The 22,122-nt window shown below is 38.5% G+C and overlaps 2 protein-coding genes across 2 annotated transcripts in view; both read left to right on the forward strand.

Moving 5' to 3' along the window:
• Positions 1–10,798, forward strand: part of tapt1b (transmembrane anterior posterior transformation 1b) — a 36,949-nt gene extending 26,151 nt beyond the window's left edge. The window contains exons 12-14 of the mRNA XM_066660650.1: positions 46–122; positions 1,208–1,374; positions 5,388–10,798. Of these exons, the coding sequence (XP_066516747.1) occupies positions 46–122; positions 1,208–1,374; positions 5,388–5,620 (477 nt within the window). The 3' untranslated portion in view covers positions 5,621–10,798. The remainder of the gene's footprint in view (positions 1–45; positions 123–1,207; positions 1,375–5,387) is intronic.
• An 8,722-nt stretch (positions 10,799–19,520) lies between these two features.
• The window catches only part of prom1b (prominin 1 b), a 68,699-nt gene continuing 66,097 nt past the window's right edge, over positions 19,521–22,122 (forward strand). The window contains exon 1 of the mRNA XM_066660047.1: positions 19,521–20,061. Coding sequence (XP_066516144.1) covers positions 19,788–20,061 — 274 coding nt within the window. The 5' untranslated portion in view covers positions 19,521–19,787. The remainder of the gene's footprint in view (positions 20,062–22,122) is intronic.

Genomic DNA, 22,122 nt, shown 5'->3' on the forward strand with positions numbered 1-22,122 from the left:
TGTTTAACCTTTTGTCATTTTGTCTTTTTTTCCCCCCCTTGAAAGCTCATTCGAGTGGTGACTAGTTCAGTGAAGATCCAGGGTGCCCTCGCCTTTGTGTGTGTTGTACTCTTTTATCTTGGGTAAGTTTGGTGTGTTTGTTGAATCCATATTTGGCAGTTTTAAACAGAGGTTTGGGTATTGTATGTATATACTATATATTTTATATGTACATAGCACAAAAAGAGAAAAAAAGAGAATTTGTGTTTGGTAGATTATTTCCTTGTTGTGACAATGCTTCTTGGCAATAAGTCTTATACAGTTGGAAAGCCTGTTAATTTCCCTTTTAAATGGTGCCACATTTGTAAGGAACGTTCATTTGTGGGATGAGCAGTAGAGCTGAGAATGTGGGTTGCACCCATGAAAAATTTTCCCAAATCCTCTCTGCCAATACCAAACAGCTTATTCTGCCATTGACTCGTTTAGTGGACTGGATGAAACAAGAAATATTGGCAAATTAACAATTAATTAATTTAACAAATAGGAGCCTCAGTAGCATGTTGAGGAACCATACACAGCCACAACAGCCTGACACCTCCTCCTCATGCTGGTCACCAGCCTGGTCACACACTGCTGTGGGATGGCATCCCATTCTTCAACCAGCATTTGTCACAAGTAAACCAACGTGGTTGTGTTGGTCACTGTGGCACGAACAGCACACCCAGCATGCCCAAGCTGAGCCCACAAGTGTTCAATGGGGTTGAGGTCATGACTACTGGCAGGCCATTCCATCCGCTCCACTCCCAAACTCTGGAAGTCTCTGATAAACCCCGCTTTGTGGGGGCGAGCGTTGTCATCTTGGAGGATAGAGTTCGGTCCCAGACTCTGGAGATATGGGATTGCCACTGGTTGCAGAATTTCAAATCTCTCTGCATTGAGATTGCCTCCACTGATGACAAGCCTCATTTTTCCAGTGAGGGAGATGCCTCCCCACACCATCACACAAAATAACCTGTTTGGCATTGGCAGAGAGCAAATTATTCATGGGCACAACCCATATACTCAGCTCTACTGCTCATCCCACAAATGCATGTTCCTTATAAATGTGTCACCACTGAAAAGGGAAATGAACAGGCTTTTCAATGGTATAAGATTTATTGCCAAGAAGCAATGTTACAACAAATAAATAATCTACCAACAACAAATTTCCTTTTTTTTTTGTGTGCAGTATGATCACACTGAAGGTGTTGAACAGCATCGTGCTGTTGGGTAAATCATGTGTGTATGTGAAAGAAGCTAACATGGAAGAGAAGCTGTTCCAGTCTCCCCCTTCTGCTGCCCCAAGCAGAGTCTCCAGTAGAGCTCAACGTACAAAACACACACGGGAATCAGCAGGTAGGATATTGCACACACAAACACACAAAACACACACACACATGCACAAGCTTCAATCTACAGCAGTTCTTTTAACATTTTTCAGTAAATTTGCTAGTATAGTGTCTATAATAGCTAATTTAATAAATACTTATATGGCCAAATTAGTTTCATATTTACTCCTTTCAAACAGATTAATTTGTCAAAATTATTTTCTGTAGTTCAATGCAGTTAATCACATTAGATTTATTTGCTCAAATTTGACACTTAAAGGAGGGTTAGAAACAATTTCTAATCACACAGAATGCATTTTGTGGGAAGGGCACGCAACAATATTATACAGGCATAACATTTTTTTTCAGTGGCTGCATGCTGTCATGTTTTATCCAGTGAGTTTTATATATAGAGTAGATCATGTAGATCAATGGGTGTAATATGTATGCACTCCCTGGTTAAAAGGCAACATGTTTGTTATGTAAAAAAAATAAATGCAATTAAAAGATAAATAATTTCAGTTTAATTTCCACATTTGGACCTATAATCTGTGCAATTCCACTGATAAAGAAACTAAAATCTTTTAGAGGGAAATTCATATTTATTATATTTAATAATAATTCGGGATGTGGATGTGTTCAGAATTAACCAATCACATTCTGTTTAACCCCAAATTTAGTTCAGCAGTTATAGTAGACTTTTATATATTTATATTAAGATATTTCCTCAGCTGGATCTTACAACAGAAGCCATGAACCCCAAAGAGCTTACCAAGTAATAAAGGGATCTCATTGTTGGAAGGTATCAATCAGCAGAAGGGTAAAAATGGCAATGCAAGTTTATTTATAGAGTACTTTCATACACAATGACAGTTTAAAGTGCTTTAAAGAGACAATAAAAAAATCTAAATATATAGAAGCATTAATTTAAAAATATTGTGGCTAAATAAATGAACAAATAAATTGTAAAAATTAAAAAAATTCATAAAGCATATAAGACATAAATATTTCAGATCCTTGTGCCTGTTGGCCACAGGAGAACATACACAAAGACATGGGCTTTAGGAAACAAAGAAATTAGACAATCACAGTTATCTGTTTTTCACTTTATAGGCACAAGACTATAAATTAGAAAGAAAATTAAATTGTAGAGAAATTAAAAGAAATGTAAAGTACAGAAATATAGATTATCTGTAAACGCTTGTCCAATTCAGGGTCACGGTGGGTCCGGAGCATAACCGGAATAACAGTAAAACAAGTAAAAAGAAATTCTAACATAAAAAGTTATTAAAACTGTTAAAACAGTACAGATAAAGAAAAATTCTGCAGCTTAGTTGTATGCACAAGAGTAGTGTTTTTAACCTACATTTCTAAACTGCTATAGTCTGGGCACATCTAACATCTTGAGGCAGTTTGTTCGAGCTGTGTGCGCCATATCCAAACACAGCTTCACCATGCTTAGTCAGAGCTCTGGGCTCAACTAGCTGTCTTGAGTTAATAAATGAGAGACTTTCTTGGTTCAAATTCTCAAAATATATCAAAGATGTATTCTGGGCAAAATCAAATTAGTGATTTACAAACTAACAGCAGCACTTTAAAGTCTATCTGTAATGGACTGGAAGACATTGTAAAGATTTTGGAACACAATTCATGACTCCAAAATGTATGTCTGGAGCAAATATGACACTGTGCATCATCAAAAGAATGGCATACCCACAGTGAAGCCTGGTCTCTTCTGGCCTCTGCTGAAAAATCTGAAGATGAAGAGGAATTTCCCTTCCAGCATGACAATGACCCAAAGCATATCTCCAAATAAAAAAAATGTCTTCACCAGGATATGATAAAACGTTTGTAATGGCTCTAATCCTAAAACTCAGATCTGAATCCAACTTAAAATCTGTGGGGTGATCTGAAGTGGGCGGTGCACAGGAGATGCCCTCACAGTCTGACAGATATGGGGTTCTTTTGCAAGGAAGAGTGAGCAAAGACTGCCATGTGAAGATGTGCCATGCTGATAGGCTTCTACCTAAATAACTCTGAATGCTGTCATAAAATCAAGAAGTTCTTCAACAAAGTAGTAGTTTAAGGGTGTGCTGCCAGCCCCCTTCCAAAAAAAAGGTATGTCACATAAAAGGTGAAGAAAGTTCTGAAATGATTCTTCAGGTTCTATTTTGTTTTACATCACAAAAACCTGGCATTTTAATATGATGTGTTGACTTTTTTTAAATTTATTTATTTATTTTTTTATCAAGTCTGTGGTTCCCACTCCTCCGTTGTAAGCATGTGTCTCTCACTCTGTTTTGTTCATAAAATCTTGTGGATCTTTGTTTTATCACATAACACACACACAGTGCAAGAATGTCAGAACAAAATCAGACTGCCAGGAATGTAGCGTTGAGAGAGCCATAACTTAAGAACATCCATGTGCTCTTCTGAATAGGGCTCAAAACCCCTTCTGTGTAGAGGAAGTGATTTAACCACTCTGACATAAATCCAGATACAAAGCATTTCAGGGAATGTTGCAATTTTTCTTGCAGCTTTATAGAGCACACAGGTATACTGACAGTTGTGATAAAAATAGATACGGTACATCATTACTATTAATGCTATTATTTTTCATTCATTTTTTGTGAAAATAATGAATGGTGCTTTTGTAGTTTTTTTTATTTTTATTGCTATTGTTTAAAGGAGTGCTGAAGGAGAGTCAAATGCACTACAAATACACAGCAAAAAGACACTGTTTTAATCAATGACTGCAGGGTTTTTTGTATTGGAAGAAAAACTCACTGGATCATTATAAAGCAGAAGCTGTTTGGGACATTCCTTTGCATTCACCCTCCTCTTCACACTGCTTTGGTTAATAAAAACTACATTAATGTTTAACTTTTGCAGATCAGATTTGTATCATAGGACAGCAAAGATGTTCACACTCCTTATCTACTGCATGCTGACGGTCAGCTCGCACAGCTTGATTTGCAGTACCATTCTGAATTCGCACCCTTACATCTGTCTTAGCTTTCTTCTCAGCAATGTCATTCCTCTCATTCTGCTTCTCTCTGTCTGCTTTTATTCTTCTCCTGTGGTGCGTCTTTCTGTGTCTGTATGCATGTTTGCGACTTGTGGCCTTTCTTTTCTTTCTGACATTAATGAAAGCTGTTATCTGCTACTTCAAATGCTTCTTCTCTTTCTCCTCCATCTTTTTGCTCTCTTCACTCACTCTCTGTCCTTCCCTCCTTGATCCTACATGCCTGTTCCACCCTCTTGCTCAGCAGGTGCACCACCCCCTTGCCATCTGCCTTGCATCGCTATTATTACTTTCACACAATCTCAGGAAAGTTAGAATCTTGTGTACTTTGTTAACCAGTAAATAAGAAAATATGACGTAAACAGCTTTGCAGTAGAAGGCAATGGTTCATGGAAGAATCTAATTCGATGCGTTATAGTTTTTAGTGTGGCAATTGTGCTACAAGGCTAAGGTAGATTTATTTTTTGACTTTGTAATTAAAGAATAAATATTAAAAAAAATAATCAAAACCTTGTATTGTAACAGCCTTGTAACAAAAAATGTTGGAAAATAAAGATTACTTCAAAAATAATGAAATTAATTCTTTGTTACTTGAAAGAAAATGACAACAATGTGCAGTAAACATTAATAAACAGGTACACTTTATACAGTTTTTTATTGAATATAACCTCTTTTAATAAGCTGCATTCTTTACAGACAAATAATTATTATTTATATGTAACATTATTATTATTATTATTATTATTATTATTATTATTATTATTATCATCATCGGAAAAACTAAATCTAAAATGTTTTTCTTCTGGCCCAGTAATGCAGAATTCATTAAAATGTGTTGGATATGGATGTAATGGAATATATAAATGCACTTGAAAAATATTAATAAAAACACATTAAATCATTATAATGTTGAATTTATTCAGGTGTTTAAGAATATGTATTATTTAAAAAAAAAAAAAAAAAAGAAAGCCATTGGTTTAACTGACATGCTGTCTTTGTGACTCCCTGCCCCTCAGGTGAGCCTGTGGATGAGGGTGTAACTGCATCAATCGTCACTCAACCCACCCACCAGGCTGAGTGTACTGCCTCTAACCTCCCAACCAGTGCATCAGACCAGTTCCTAACCACCCCTGATGAATCAGAGGAGAAGATCCTCACTCAGGACGGAACAGAAATCATACACAGAGCTCCCAAGAAAGACCTCCTGGAGATTGACCGCTTCACGATCTGTGGGAACAGAATTGACTAACGCACACTTCTGTTTGCATCTAGAGAGTGATGAAAGCTGGGAAGCTGGCTCAAGACTGAAAGACTTTTCCAGTCTACCAGCTTGATTACTTTTTTTGATGTTTGACCCTGGGGCTTACAGGATCAGGTTAGCAAGGAACATTGGGATATTTATTTAAAAAGACCTTATTTATTAAGTTTCATACTGAAACACACTCATACAGACAGATTACACAACCTTCCCCTCTGCTCTCCTCCACTCATGGATCATCTTGGACCAAATTTGAGTAGACCATGGACGTAGACCTGCCGAGTTTGCTGTTGAGTTGCTTTGCCATCCCAGTGAGGAGGGAACAGAGAAAAATCAAGAAGCATCACTTCGTTCAGAAGACTAGATAAAGTGGCATCAGAAGTGCTAACATAAGAATTCAAACTACATGTAAAATCATCTAAAGCTAAGGTCAGTTTGAAGTGGTGGACTTGAACTATGGCTCCCCTCCCCCCCAAACATTTCTTTACAGTTTAGTACTCACATATTTTTTTTTCTGATTCCTATTTTTATTCTCTGAAGGCACTGAGACATGCCTACAGAACTATGCAAATGCCTTAAGCCACCTGAGAAAAGCTCTCTATCTGAACGTAATGAGTCATCTCTATCTGAGTCATTTGTTCAGAACAATATTAACATGAATAACAAGAATAAACACAAATAGATAAGCAATACATTGAGTTATCACAACCAGTTCCAGATCTATCCTTGAAGAAGCTCAGTAAATAAAATTATCCTTCCAATAGTTTAGCAAATTAGTCATAAATTAAATGAGGTGCTCCTGATGGAATTAAACAAAACAATGAAATGGCACAGAGATGTTGGGACTATTAGGTGTACAAATAGCTTTTTAATAGATTTTTTTTGTGTAACGTAAACTTGTCAAAAATAATCTAAAATTATAGTAGTTTAAAAATGGCAAGGGAGAAAAATGTATTTGCAACTGTGTTCGTTACAAGCACCGATTTGTTCTGTTTCAGGGGATAATATTGTATCCAGTATAAGTATTGTAGACGATTTAAAGATTTATTCATTCATTCATGATTTAAAGATGGTGATTTTTATGTTAGTGATTAATACTTAATTATTTGGGTTTTTAAATATGATTATTATTATTATTATTATTATTATTTGTATAAAATGACAATTGTGATTTTAACACTAGGTAATCGTTACCATAAAATTGCCAAGAGCAGGAGAATGTTTTAATATGGAATTACAATTATACATTAAAAAACCTTTAAAACTTATTTGTACACCTAACAAAAAGTAACTATAGCTTCACTGAAACTCAACATACTTGGAGGAGGTCACTAACTAATTTCTGTTACATAAGTTAATGGCACTTGGCTAGAATTAAGTGGTGAGGGAACAGGAAGAATCCTACCCACTTAAAGTGAGCAGCATTAATTAAGATCTGCCTGTGGATGGCTTTGGCACCAGTTAACTATTTAAAAAACAAATATATTTGTCATGTTTTATTCTTTGCCTACTTCTGTTTAATTTTTTTTTTGTTGAACTTTTTGCTCAGATAAGTGGTTTAATACTTTCTCAGCTATGTAAGGCTTTTGCACAGTGCTGCTTAATTTAGATTCATATACACGTGAAAAAAGAGCGAAGAGGTCATTACAGCTTTCCAAGTGTGCACATAGATCAAAAGCCAATGAAAAGCATTTGAATGAAATATTTAATTTTTGAAAAAGTTACATTTGAGCTTTGAAAACCTTGATTATACAACAAATAATCTATAGAATATAGCCACGGCATCAAAAAGTGATTAACCAATTTATCTCTTTATTTTTTTATTATAAAGGTAAAATGTTGCATTTTGAGGTATTTTATCTTTCAGGTAGTTTTGTATTTTCTGCTACAGTCTTAAGTTTGCTGAGCAACCTTGGTACATCCATTAATTTTACTTCAATGCTTGTTAATTGCAAAAGAGCTTACTACGTAGATTTTACAGTATTAATATTTTTGTAAGTGCATTAAAGAAACAACTACATAGGCAAAGACCAGTGACATTAGACATTAAACACTAAATCAGTAAATTAAACATGTTTATGTTAATTAAAAAATTACATTTATTGAAGAAATGAATGTGGAAAACAAAATACATAATTTCATATCTGTAGACTAATTCGCCTGGATAAATAATGTATGTTTATTAGTCAAACTTTTACTGCATTTGCAATGATGAACAAATGTCCATATTGTATCATTTTAAGAATTGATCATATATGGAATAACATGGTGTGGGCAACTATGGCAAAGCTATTATATAACAGTAATTCAAGATATTTACAAATCACAAATGATGTTTTCTGTCTTTCAGCTTTCTTTTGTAAGCTGAAACAGACAACAATCACACGTTGTAACATATTTACTATGAATACTAGCAGAACCTAAAATGATTTTTGTTGTTTGTGAAAAGTACTATACAGTCAAACAAGACTAAATAGGTTTTTTGTAAAATAACATGCAGCAGTTCAGTTTTCTTTAAGGGGAGCCTCTACCATTGTGGGAAAATGCTGTTCTCTTGTTTAAGTTCTCCATCTTTTAAGGTGGAATGGGTATATTTTAGGGTAAAAACGACATAGCAGAAGTTTAGCTTGTCTGTAAGTTTTTATGCACTGTTTGAATTGCCAGAGAAACTCATTGGTAACTTGGGTTGTTTAGTTTTGTTACACTTTCTGTCTGTGTTTACTTCCATAACGTTAGCGCTTTTTCTGAATTTGGAAACATTTCCACCTTAGGTAATCTGAAACTGAAAACAAGTCAATAATACCCACCTATAGAGCAGGAATAAAGCAATATTCTCAGCTCAGTTCATGCTTTTCAACGTTTGGAGTTCTATTAGTTGTCAAAAATACCTCCGGATCATTTTCTCTGCTGTGAGCACACACACACAGAGAGAGCGAGAGAGAGAGCGAGTGTGCCTGAGAGCCTAGCATACCGGACTGAGACAGTTTGGTTTTTTAGCAGTTTACAGATGCCGGGGTTTTGAAAACATACTAGACCAGTTTTGAGCATGCAAACAGACTGGAGAGCTAGGAAATGGTGAGGGATTTTTTTTTTATAAATTAAAATCATGAATGACAACTTTTAAGTTCTGACAATATATATCATCAATATGTGCAGAAACATATAATTTGACATAACTTACAGTCTTAAAATATTTTTTCTGGTGGCCACTCCCAAGACCAGCTGCGTTTAAAAATCTGTGACTAAAATAATACTTGATTTTACATACGAAATCCAATTACATTTTGATGGTAGTGTGGTGATAGTGCAAAAACCTGTCACAATGCCAGTAGCACATTAATGGGGAAATCAAAAATTTCCAAAGGGTTGCATAATTATATTGTTGAGATATAAGTAAAGTCATATGAGTGGCTTGATGTGACGCAGTCATTCATTCATTGTCTGTAACCGCTTGTTCAGTTCAGAGTCGCAGTGGGTCCAGAGCCTACCTGGAATTACTGGGTGGCCAATCCACCTACAACCTGTTTTTGGACGTTGTTCATTCATCTCCATTCATATAATGCTACTTTATTTACTATTCAAAATAGATAATGAACCTGCAAATACAAGGGTTATATTAAATGCTAACAATGTATTCATTAAATGTTGCATGTTAGAAAGTAGAGGTGTTATACACCAGACATCCAAACTGAGAATAAATATAATTGGGTAAGTTTATTTAGAAACATATTTGATAAGTTTCTCTCTGAACATTTCACATCAAACCACTCTGACTACTACTCTGACTCTGTTTAGATGTTGAGTCAATTTAATTTTATTATAAAGACATTTTGAAAAGTGGAATTGTCCAATCTTTTATTAGCTCTGTTATAGGAACTAGGATGTTTAATAGGAATAATGTGCTGAATTACAATACACTGATGGTTTAAAATGTCTTTGAAATGTAATTTTGGTTACATTTTGGTGTCAGCTATGAGCACTTATACTCAAATGAATTTCTAAAAACATCTTATAAACCAAATTACTTATATTAAAACACAGATCAGGACAATTTTATTATCTTGTGGCTCTGGGACTTTTCACATGACTTCTCATCATCTAAACAAGCTAAACTTAATGGGAGTTTTTATTATTTCCCTAAAGCTTTTAAAGTTAATGCTACGGAGAGTTAGTTGAAAACGGGCATTACTTCATATATTTTGTATTTCAGATCCTCTTTAATGTAATTTATTAAGCTGGAAACTAGGAAAAATGTAAATTATACAGTCTTAAATCATGTCGCATATAGTTTTTTAAGCTGATGTTCATATTCATAATACAGTATGTTGTTTTGTTGGGCAGTTCTGACACTTGTGCAAATTGCTTTATTGTTCACTTGTTTAAAATATGAAGAAATATGTTCATTCTTTCCAGTTATAGAAATGATTTGTGATTGTCCATTCTAGGCAAGGCACAAAATGGCTAACATTTAGATATAATAATTTTAGAAAGACGTTGTCACAAAGCAGCTTTACATAATTAGTAGAGAGTTCTTGTTAATATCTCTGAAGATTTTTTTTTACCTACCATTAAAGAAGAAATTGTCAGTATAATTAATATTTTATAAGTATATACTGCTGGGCAACATGGATTTCATAGCAAACAAGTGAAATGTATTTGCCACATTGTCTTTACAGTCCTTCACTTTGTGGTAATTTAACTGAGGTGATTGTGAAAGCAGTGTCAAACATAAGATGTGTTTTGAAAACAGAACATAAATGTCCTTTCATTGTTGTCAGCTTTAAATTACAGTGCATAGTTTTTGTCCATAACTATTTGATGTAAAATGCCCTTGTGTTGTTTTGAAATTTGTTTTGTATTTGCTCTGAATTGCCTGAGCTAGGGCCCACTGGTCAGTATGGAAATTTTCACTGGTGCGCAATCTATACCAGCACGGAAAATCCTAAAATTATGATTTTATTTATCTGAAGTTTTCCTACCCTACTGGACATTTATTTTTTTTCCGCATGACGGAACTGACCTGCTGACTGCTTCTCACAAATCTGACATGTCTGTTACCTGTGTTACGTTCATCCATATCAATATCGACAGTGATCTGAGTTTGTGACTTGCTTTTTCTTTAAGAGCAGAAATAGAAGGATTATTTCACATCCTTTAAGTGATGTATTTTCAGGGTCAGGAGGAGGGGGGGTAGGGGTGGGGGATAATGAAAGAATTGCATTGGTGAATAAAAGTTTTGCTGTTTTGTACCTCTTGGCTAATCTTTTCTCTCTCTCTCTCTCTGTCTGTGTGTGTGTACCCACTCGCCAGTGGTTGCCATGGAATGTGTTACCATGGTTTCGGTCCCGAAAGGCAGGTTTTGTCTGTATGGAGTTGGGAATGTAAGCGGATCTGCTCCGTCAAACACTTCATAAGGCAACATGCACTGTTTCACTAAGGATTTAGTGCACTGTATATACTTCGTCTTATATAACAACACTACACAACCCTGTAGGTGGGTTACAGTGTACAAGCACTACCGTGCACCCAAGACCCATTTGTATACACTCGTTTTTAGATATTAACTCACAAATGTGGTGAAGGGGGAAACCTCAGAAAAGACACTATGTTGTGTACATTTATCTTTTTGTAACTTATTTGCAATATTGACTTTTTGGCCTGCATTTATTGTACAGCATTTTCGTAGATCTTGCTTGAATGTGTATGAGATTTCTGTTATTTCATGCACGATTAGAGATGATCCACATAAAGACTCAGATGTAAATGCACACAAAATGCATTTATCTTCAAATCAGTTAAAGGAACATTATGTAGTATATTTAACTTAAAATTACAGTGTTCAAAATAATTGTGATGTTTCACTGACCTATAATAGGGAGAATAGATTCTCTGTCATTGCTATTCCGAGCTCAGCATAGCAGAAACTGCACTATGCAATTTTTAGTAGAGGGTAGGAAACTACCCCTCCCCCTCATCTTTGAATTTAGGACAGTGCTGTAAATGCAGGAATTAAACTTCTGTCAGGCGTTAGCCAGTCAGTTATATCATATTCTTGATGGTTAATCAGGTGCTGTGTGTTGTGGTGTGTTTGTATTATTTAAATTGCATGTCTTAATAACAGAGAATTAGAACAAGATAACATTTGTGACACCTGCTTGCAGAAAAGAGAAATACATTCTTTAAAATGTAGGAGAAATCCCAGTACCACACAGACAGGAGCAAAATCGATTTAAACTAGTCTTCACACAAATTATTTCAAGAATTTCTTATGAAAAGGCCAATTCTGGGAAATGTAATGAAGGGTAGGTATGGTGTTCTGTTCTTCTAGTGAGACATCACAGCCTCTTGCTCAAGCCTGTTTTTCCTAATCTTCCACTTCTGGAATCATAGCCACTACAACTGTAAAAACAAACCTGAAAGTTTAAGTTAAGCTTCAAGCTCATGGTTTTACTGCCAAAAAAACAACTGAATAAATTGAATAAAACTTTGCAATTATAGCAAGAAATTAGTTATTTAAGGCTGCTGATATTAGGTTTTGTTTTCTTGTCTGGTTTTATAATGAGATCAAATAAAAACATAATTGCAAAAAATGTATATACTCAGTTGATTATTGGTCAAGCCACTCATTTCATAGGTTAAAAACAGCATTAAAATCACACAGAGTAGAACAGTGAAAAGCTGTTCAAAAGCATTTTCTTCCTTTAAATCACTATTGATATTTGAGCATTAAAAACAAACAAAAAAAAAGTCTGTGGCTGCTTTGGAGAATTTGCAAATGGTTATGTGCTCCAAGATGCTAAAAACAATCATAATCTGTCTTGTTTATCAGGTGTTGAATTTTTACCTCAAAACTTGTAATCTGCTAAATTTGATCTGAAGAACATAGAGGATGCTCACAATTGGTCCCACTAGGGACACTCAGTCAAAAGAACTTCCGAGAGTTACAAATAGCAGTTTCTGCAGTGCAATTCTTACTATGACAGCTCAGTGAAACATCACAATAGTTTCGCAGCTGTAATTTTAAGGTTTTTTTTTTTTTTTTTTTTTTTTACTTTAATTGTGCACAAATTCTGAAAATATAGTGGTATTGCCCTTTAAATTTTAGCCCTAGTAAAGATCAAATCAATTTTTTTCCTGATGTATGGTACTCTCTAATCCCCATTTTGGCTAGATATGAAGTGTGTGTGTGTGTGTGTGTGTGTAGGGCTGAGCTGTAATTATGTCTGCTAAACTCCAGTGATTTTTGGCGGAGCTCCGATCTGTCTGTTCTGAAAGGATTCTCATCCACTGCTTTGCAGTACACATGCGGATTTGCTTGCTTTCTATTTTCACTCTTGTTCTTAAAAGAGCCACCCACACTTAAAAATCCCAACTTCAGTATGTACTGCTAGGAAAATATAGCAGTTTAATCCAGAGCAGTACCTCAGATACACACTTGGAAATGTACACTTCTAGTTAGTGAAAAGGAATGGGGAAAGTGAAAAGGAATGAAATGGAACAAGATTTTTGGAACAGTTGGAGAAGTTTAATGTCAACATGCCCAATGACAAGTTTGCTAGATGAGTTTTAACCCCACCAGCACTAGGCTTTGGAGCAGTGGACATCCATTTTTTGGAGTGATGGACCTTCATCTAATATATTTCGGATAAGTGTGAGAGGTTTTTGCTGTGTGCATGTATTTATGAGCCTTATTCATACTTGGTGTTCCTTTAAAACAAGATACCTCCTATTGTAGTGGAAAACCTATCAAGTACCAACAAGTGACTACGAGCATTGTGTACATAATACATGGAACAAGATGCTCCAATTTGTAACCATGGCGACTGACCACTCCCAGGTTCAAGACATGACCAGGGTGGGGCTAAGGAGGAACAACAGAGATTTTTCTCTCTCCGTTTTTTAAAAAATATCTCCATCTGGATGAATACAAAAATCTAGCAGTAACTCTTAAAGCTCAGTGTCTTTTAAGGTGGAATGATATCCATCCATCCATCCATCCATTATCCACCGCTTATCCGGGTCCGGGTCGCGGGGGAAGCCAGTCCAGACATCCTGCGGAGAAAACTCATTTCAGCCGCTTGTACCCGCGATCTCGTTCTTTCGGTCACTACCCAAAGCTCGTGACCATAGGTGAGGGTTGGGACGTAGATTGAACGGTAAATCGAGAGCTTTGCTTTTCTGCTCAGCTCTCTCTTCACCACAACGGACCGGTACAGAGCCTGCATTACTGCTGACGCTGCACCGATCCGCCTGTCAATCTCACGCTCCATCTTTCCCTCACTCGTGAACAAGCCGAGGTATTTAAACTCCTCCACTTGAGGCAGGATCTCACTTCCAACCTGGAGAGAGCACTCCACCCTTTTCCGACTGAGTACCATGGACTCGGACTTGGAGGTGCTGATCCTCATCCCTACCACTTCACACTCGGCTGCAAACTGGAGGTCCCGGCTCGATGAAGCCAACAAGAGACCACCAAACCGGACACCCTCCGCCACTTGGCTACGCCGAGAAATTCTGTCCATAAAAATTGTGAACAGAACCGGTGACAATGGGCAGCCCTGACGGAGTCCAATAAAGAGCCCAGTACCCCATATTCCCTGAGCACCCCCCACAGAATACCCCGAGGGACACGGTCGAATGCCTTCTCCAGATCCACAAAACACATGTAGACTGGTTGAGCAAACTCCCATGCACCCTCCAGGATCCTAGCGAGGGTAAAGAGCTGGTCCTGTGTTCCATGACCGGGGCAAAATCCGCATGGTTCCTCCTGGATCCGAGGTTCAACTATCAGTTGGACTCTCTTCTCCAGTACCCCCGCATAGACCTTACCGAGGAGGCTGAGAAGTGTGATCCCCCTATAGTTGGAACACACCCTCCGATCCCCCTTTTTAAAAAGGGGAACCACCACCCCAGTCTGCCAGTCCAGAGGCACTGCCCCCGATGTCCACGCGATGTTGCAAAGACGTGTCAACCAGGACAGCCCCACAACATCCTTGGCCTTGAGGAACCCTGGGTGAACCTCATCCACCCCCGGGGCCCTACCGCCAAGGAGTTTCCCTACCACCTTGGCCACTTCAGCCCCAGTGACAGACGAGCCAGGTACCGAGGAGCTTGGCTCCTCGGTACCTGTCGGCTGCCTCCGGAGTCCCCTGAGCCAACCAGGCTGGATAGGACTCTTTCTTCAGCTTGACAGCCCCCCTCACCCGGGGTGTCCACCACCGAGTGCGGGGATTGCCACCCCGACAGGCACCGACAACCTTCCAGCCATAGCTCCGTTCAGCCGCCTCAACAATGGAGGTCCGGAACATGGCTCACTCTGACTCGGGATGCAGTCGAAGATCTTTCTGACAGGTTCCTCTGCCAAACGTTCCCAGAAAACCCTCAGCACACGTTTGGGCCTGCAAGGTCTGTCCGGCATCCTCCCCCGCCATCTGATCCAACTCACCACAAGGTGGTGATCAGTTGACAGCTCAGCGCCTCTCTTCACCCGAGTGTCCAGAACATATGGCCGCAGGTCAGATGATAAGACTATAAAGTCGATCATCGAAATACGGCCTAGGGTATCCTGATGCCAGGTGTACTTGTGGACACCCTTATGCTCGAACATTGGTGTTTGTAATGGACAAACTGTGAGGGGCACAGAAATCCAATAACTGAACACCACTCGGGTTCAGATCAGCGGGGCCGTTCCTCCCAATCACGCCCTTCCAGGTCTCACTGTCATTACCCACGTGAGCGTTGAAGTCCCCCAGCAGAACAATGAAGTCCCCAGAATGAGTGTTCTCCAGCACTCCCTCTAGGGTCCCCAAGAAGGCATGGTACTCTGAACTGCTGTTCGGTGCATAAGCACAAACAACAGTCAGTACCCTTTCCCCAACCCGAAGGCGCAGGGAAATTACCCTCTCGTCCACTGGGGTAAACCCCAACGTACAGGCGCTAAGCCGGGGGGCTATGAGTAAGCCCACACCTGCCTTACGCCTCTCACCCTGGGCAACTCCAGAGTGAAAGAGCATCCAGCCCCTCTCAAGGAGATTGGTTCCAGAGCCCATACTGTGTGTCGAGGTGAGCCCAACTATATCTAGCCGGTACCTCTCAACCTCGCGCACCAACTCAGGCTCTTTTCCCACCAGAGAGGTTACGTTCCATGTTCCAAAAGCCAGTTTCAGTAACCGAGGATCAGAACGCCAGGGCCCCCGACCCCGACCGCCACCCGATCCACAATGCACCAGACCCGGATTACTACCTCTCCCACAGGTAGTGGGCCCATGGGAAAGGTGGAATGATATGTTTCACGGAAATAACGAGTGTTGTTTGTACATGGCTGAAGTTTAATTGTTTTTAATTTTTTATATTTACTGTTTGAATTACCACAGAAACTCATTTGTAAACTTGAGCTATTTAGTTTTGTAGCACTTATGGTAATGCAGTTAATTGTCTCCCAAGTTTGGAGATAATTCTACGTTAAGAATTCCAAAACAGAAAAAATAAATCTATTTTACCCACCTATGGACCAGTAATAAAGCAATATCTTAATTTAGGTTCATGATTTTTAATGCTTGGGGCATGGTGGTTCAGCAGGTAGAGTCACGGTCACAGCTCCAGGGACCTGGAGGTTGTGGGTTTGAGTTCCGCTCCGGGTGACTATCTGTGAGGAGTTTGGCGTGTTCTCCCCGTGTCCGCATGGGTTTCCTCCCATTGTCCAAAAACACATATTGGTAGGTGGATTGGTGACTCAAAAGTGTCCGTACGTGTGAGTGACTGTGTGTGTGTTGCTCTGTGAAGGACTGGCGCCCCCCCCAGGGTGAGTTCCTGCCTTGTGCCCAATGATTCCAGGTAGGCTCTGGACCCACCACGACCCTGAACTGGATAAGCAGTTACATATAAGGAATGCATTTTCAATGTTTGTTACACTCTCCATTGTCTAAAACAACTCCAGATGCTTCTTCCATGAGCAGAGGAAGACTAGCATGCCAGCCTAAATTCATTTAGAGACACTGGGCTTCGTAAACATATTAGATCTGGTTTAATTATGCAAAAAGACCAGAGAAAAATCATCTGAATCAGAAGAAAAATCATCTGAATTTTATAAAAAAGTGTTTTTGTATTATTATAACAATCGTGAACTGCACCTTTAAAGTTAGACACCATGACAGCGGTTTAATCCCAAATCACTCCATGCTCCCTTTGTAGTGCACTACGCAAATCATTATATTACTGAATCTGACACTGGACACTGATTTGTTCATAATAGCACATCTCATCCTTTGAAGCTCTTCATACAGTAAATAGCATTTGACCATTTAATAATCCTTGCTGCTTTTGCTTTATGTAACCTGTCATTGGTACACTCCAGGATAAGGATATCCAAAAAAAAGAGTGCCAAAAAGGAAGCAATGATACTTGTGGTTCAAACCATCCTTTCAGTATGGATTTCTTAGAGGCTATTAAGGCTGCCATCAAAACGTTCTGTTGTTGTCTAAGAATTATATAGAATTATATATTTCTAATACAACATCCTTTAAAATTATTCATGATACCTGCATGTATGCATTGTAGTTTGTTTAATCATTCATTCATTCATTGTCTTTAACCACTTATCCAGTGGGTCCCAAGCCTACACGGAATCACTAGGTGCAAGTCTGGGACACACTCTGAAGGAGGCGTCAGTCCTACACAAGATGACACACACTCACACCTATGGACACTTTTTGAGAAGCTAATCCACCCACAAACGTGTGTTTTTGGACCATGGGAGGACACGGTGCGAACACACCAAACTCACACAGACAGTCACCCGGAGCAGGACTCGAACCCACAACTTCAGGACCTTGGAGCTGTGAGACCCATTGTAGATTAATGCCTTATGTAATTCACTATATAGGGAATGAGGAGCTATTTGAATTTCAGACAGAGAGAGGCATGCTTTGTGATGTCAAGGTTTTCGAAAAGCTATGTTTTTCCATCCACACGAGAGCATTTTTGAAAACCTCGATTTTCAGTGACATAACACACCGTTTTCATGTGGACAGGAGGCCAATATGCTAATTAAAAACTTCAGTTTTTAAAAATATCTGAATCTGTGTGGACGGGGCCTATAACAGGGAAAATTTGTAACGTTTTAAAATGATTTAAGTTACGTACTTGATGTAACTGAAGTGGCTATTTTTTTTGTTTATATATATATATATATATATATATATATATATATATATATATAAAATGTCATATGTTTCTTCATTGAGTCTGCAATTGATGTTGCACTGATCTGTGTGGGACTCCACTGTGCACTGATTTCATGTAGAGAATAAAAGACACCTCTGGATAAAAGTAAAATTGAACTGAAATGGGTGATATCCCCAAGGCTACTGCTTGAGTGCTGTGAGTCAGGTTTAAATGGTGCATGCATCGAAGTCAGCATGTTTTTTTGGAGGCATTGCACCTAGGATTTTTTTTTTTCTTCAACAAAAAAGTAACATTGTTCTTTTGCCACAGCTTGAATGATTCCTATCTTCATGGAAGACTGGCTGGATTTGCTAGGCAGTGGGGAAAGGGATTTGAATGGTGTTTAAATCTGGGGATTGTCACAGATTCTGTCTTATTATACAGAGAGAAACATGAGCCCAAGTCAGGGGGGCTCTGCCTGTGCATTAGATCACTTTTCTTTGTGTATATAAGAGAGCAGGCAACATGTAGATTCTCACTTGCACAGAAAGGCTCTGTAAGTGAATGAGCTTATTATTTAAGATACTGTATATTCCCACTCTATTCTTTATGCGCAGCAAAATCCCCAGTGTTGAATTACACCTACAGAACTGTACTGCAGTTTTCAGTTAATCTTAAACAAATTTTGTTTCAATTTAACACTGTAGGTTTTGATTCCACACAATTAAGTCTATGGCTCAACTATGTGTGAGCATGACATACTCTTGAACAGAGCAAATGTTATGTAATGACAGGTTTTTAAATAGGTTTATTTCTATTTTTTTTTTTTTATTTCTATTAAATATTTCTACATAGCAACTCATCAATTTTGTTCACTCTGAAGACCAGTTCCTCTCAGCCACCATGCCGAAACTTCTGAATGTCCATCATTAGGCAATTTAAAAAAAAGATGTAAATTTAAAAGTAAATTATATGGGAATTTTATTTAAATAATAATAATAATCTGGGGCAATTTGTTCCCAAAAAATACAAATATACGTTAACACTAATAGTTATGTATACTTTGTTATATTTAATTATGCTTTGAAATTTGTTAGTGAAATATTTTAAAACTAACATACTCAAATATATTCGGTTTACATGGATACAGCCATAAGTTAATGAAGTAAACTCTGAAATAAAGACACAAATATATTAACAGCAGACTCAGAATACATTGACAAAACATACTAAACTAAACCAAAGTTAATTGTTTTAAATTGTGTGTTACTGTTTTTTTAATGAATATAGTACAATATTATTCAGCACAATTATTGCTAAAAGACTGTAACCTGAAATGTAAAATTGTGCCAATACACGTCATTAATGTGGAAATAGCATTAGAATAATAAACAAGATACAACTTGAACCAGTCCTCCATATAATTCCTGTATTCACTACAAACAATTTATCTTTGAAGTGAGATAATCTTAAATCTTGTCTAAATATTTTCTCTTTTTTGATAAAAAAAAATCAATTAGTCTGGGTTAGCATGTTTTAAAAGCCTCAGTTTTGACGAGGGTCTTTCAGAATCGAATCAGAGAAAATGAGTAATATCGTTGTAGCCTACCTCCACCTACGCATGCGCGCCACTCATGTATACCTACGGGCACGCGCACGCAGAGGATCGCGCGCTCTCTCTCGCGGATTCTCCAGTAGAGGGGAGGAAGATTTTCTCCCAGCGGACAGATAGCGCGCGGAGGAGCTGGAGAGATGAGTCCAACTAAACATACGCGGAGAGACGGCGTATGAACACACTCATTGGAGGGCTTATTTCTGTTTCTTTTCTTTTTTCTTTCCTATTTTCCCACCATTTCTTCAAACAATTTAATCTCCTTCGTGTTACCATAGAAGTCCAGAAAAGACTCCGGGGGTCTGCTTGGCTGAGGCGTGGGTTAAATTTATCATTAACTCGGCATATATATTTTTTGGTTTTGTTTTGAAGTGTGGTCTAACGATGCTGTTTAAAGCGCCTAGTCTCGCGCTGCTGCTTCTTTACTGTGGTTTATGGAGCGGCTGGGCACGCAAACTGCAGCCCGCAGACAACGACACCAGTGTCCGTGAGCGCGTAGACACGCACCGCGCGCCCGCGCCGGACCTGCTGGAGTTCGGCAACGTGCCCTCGGTGGTGTACGAGACGCACGCGTACTACGAGCCCGGCGCCGTCGGCCTGCTCTTCCACATGGTGCACGCACTCCTTTCCGTCGTGCAGCCCAACCCCTTCCCAAAAGGTGAGCATCTCAGCTTCCAGCGCGCGTGCATCCAGAGAGAACTGAAATTCACGGAGTGTGCAAGCTTTGAGCATTTGAATGTCTAATGCCCGTGCAGCCAATGTGCACGAAAAGTTTCAGATTACATGTCAGCTTTAAGTGTGGAAGCTTTAAGGTGGTTGTTTGTTAATGGAAGTTGCATTTGTACTAGTGGATCAGACACTGTAGTGTTGCTGGAATTTTTAAACACTGCCCACTCACTGTCCACGCTGTGAGACACACCTACCACACTGGTCCACCTTATAGGTGTAAAGTCAAAGATAATAGCTCATCTGTTCCTAGCTCTTCTAGTCCTTCATTTGTTGACATAGGATGTGGCCCACTGAATGCCGTTGGCTGGATATATTTGGTTGGTGGACTATTCTCAATCCAGCAGTAACACTGATGGGTTTAAAAACTCCAGGAGCACTGCTGTATCTGATCCACTCGTACCAGCACAACATACTACAGCAACATCAGGGTCACCACAGTGCTGAGAATGATCCACAACCCAAATTATACAAGTTCTGTGGGGGTTCTGACCACTGAAGGACAGGCAAACTAAATGTGCAAAATGATAGATGGTCTACCATCTGTAATTACTACAAAGGGCTCCTCTAAGATCAGTGGAGCTGACATTGGTGTGATGGAGAGTGAGTATAGAAACAAGGACATGGTCATAATGTTATGGCTAATCGGTGCCTATGCCTACTGTGTACAAGTGAGTGCATGTGATCTGTGTGTTTCTGAGATGTGGCTTATAGATGTGTACTTTATAGTTAAAGTACAGATACTCAATGTAAAATATTACTCCAGTAAAATAAAAGCCCTCGATTTAGATCTAGGTATTTGTGTTACGAGTAGACATGTTTATGTTCATGCTAGGTAATCTACTCTTGCTAATATCTAGTCACGTTTAAAAAAAGGCTAAACTGCTATGGTCGAAATACAAGGTTCAGAGCCTAAAGCAGGTTGAGGACAGTTCGATAGGAGTTCAAGCAGGAATTGGCACTCAGCATGTGTTTACAGATAATGGCAGTGCTAAACTCTGTACGAACCTACATTTAGAGTTGACTTCAGGATAGGTCTCATAGCGTCATAGGAGAGCATCCTATGGTTATAGGGGACTTCCAGTGCTGATTTCAAATTTCTACATCATCGGTAATTAAGATATTTCAGGGTTCAGAGTAGTTTATTTAAAATGGTTACAGGAGAACTTATTTGTGATTTCTTTACAGTAGTGTGTGAACTCTGTGAACCTAAAAGTCTCTTCTTAGTTTTGTATGAAATGCTGAATGGTGTTAAATAACAACTTTGGGAACTTTTTTCTTCAAACACACCCTCCGTGTACCACTCCCTCATGAATGGATTTTAAATGTCATCTCTGTCCAAAGAATAACATGATTTTTTTTTTAACTATTACGTTATCCTTTGAATACAGCTGCTGTCCTTCGTATTGTGTAAATATTTCAAGATAAATGGACATAGAGATTTGCTCCTAAATTTACTTTTACATTGACTTCTATTTAAAGTTAAGTTTTTTCCTTCTCCTATAAAGTTACTATTTTGGACATACATGTTTTTCTTGGGATATTTCAATATTTCACCATCCGTGTGAGCAATTCTGACCAGGCAATTTGCTTTAGTATGAAGCATTCTGTATAAAAGCACTGTGTGTTTGTTTACATGAAAAAACCTTATTAATCACATCAGTCTTAAAACAGAATTTTACAGAAAGAAGAGACATTACCAAATATTACTAAGCATATTTTTGTGACAAGGATTTATTTTCTCTCTCTCAGGTGTTTATATGAGGGCAGATTGTTGGGAGACGGAGGGGAACAGAATGGTGTGTGTGTGTATGCGCGTGTGTGTATTTAGAGGAGAATAGGATTGCAGTGGTAAGTCCCTGCTGCCTAATCAATTAGCCGATCTTCCTGATTAGGCGGGGCTCTCTGAGTCACCTGCCCAATCAGGTAAGCTGATAATCTGAGTGCCATATGCTGCCAATGCAGTGCCTGCTCCTGACTTAACCATATTTAT

The sequence above is a fragment of the Hoplias malabaricus genome, chromosome 2 (genome assembly GCF_029633855.1).
Source record: "Hoplias malabaricus isolate fHopMal1 chromosome 2, fHopMal1.hap1, whole genome shotgun sequence".
NCBI lineage: Eukaryota > Metazoa > Chordata > Actinopteri > Characiformes > Erythrinidae > Hoplias > Hoplias malabaricus.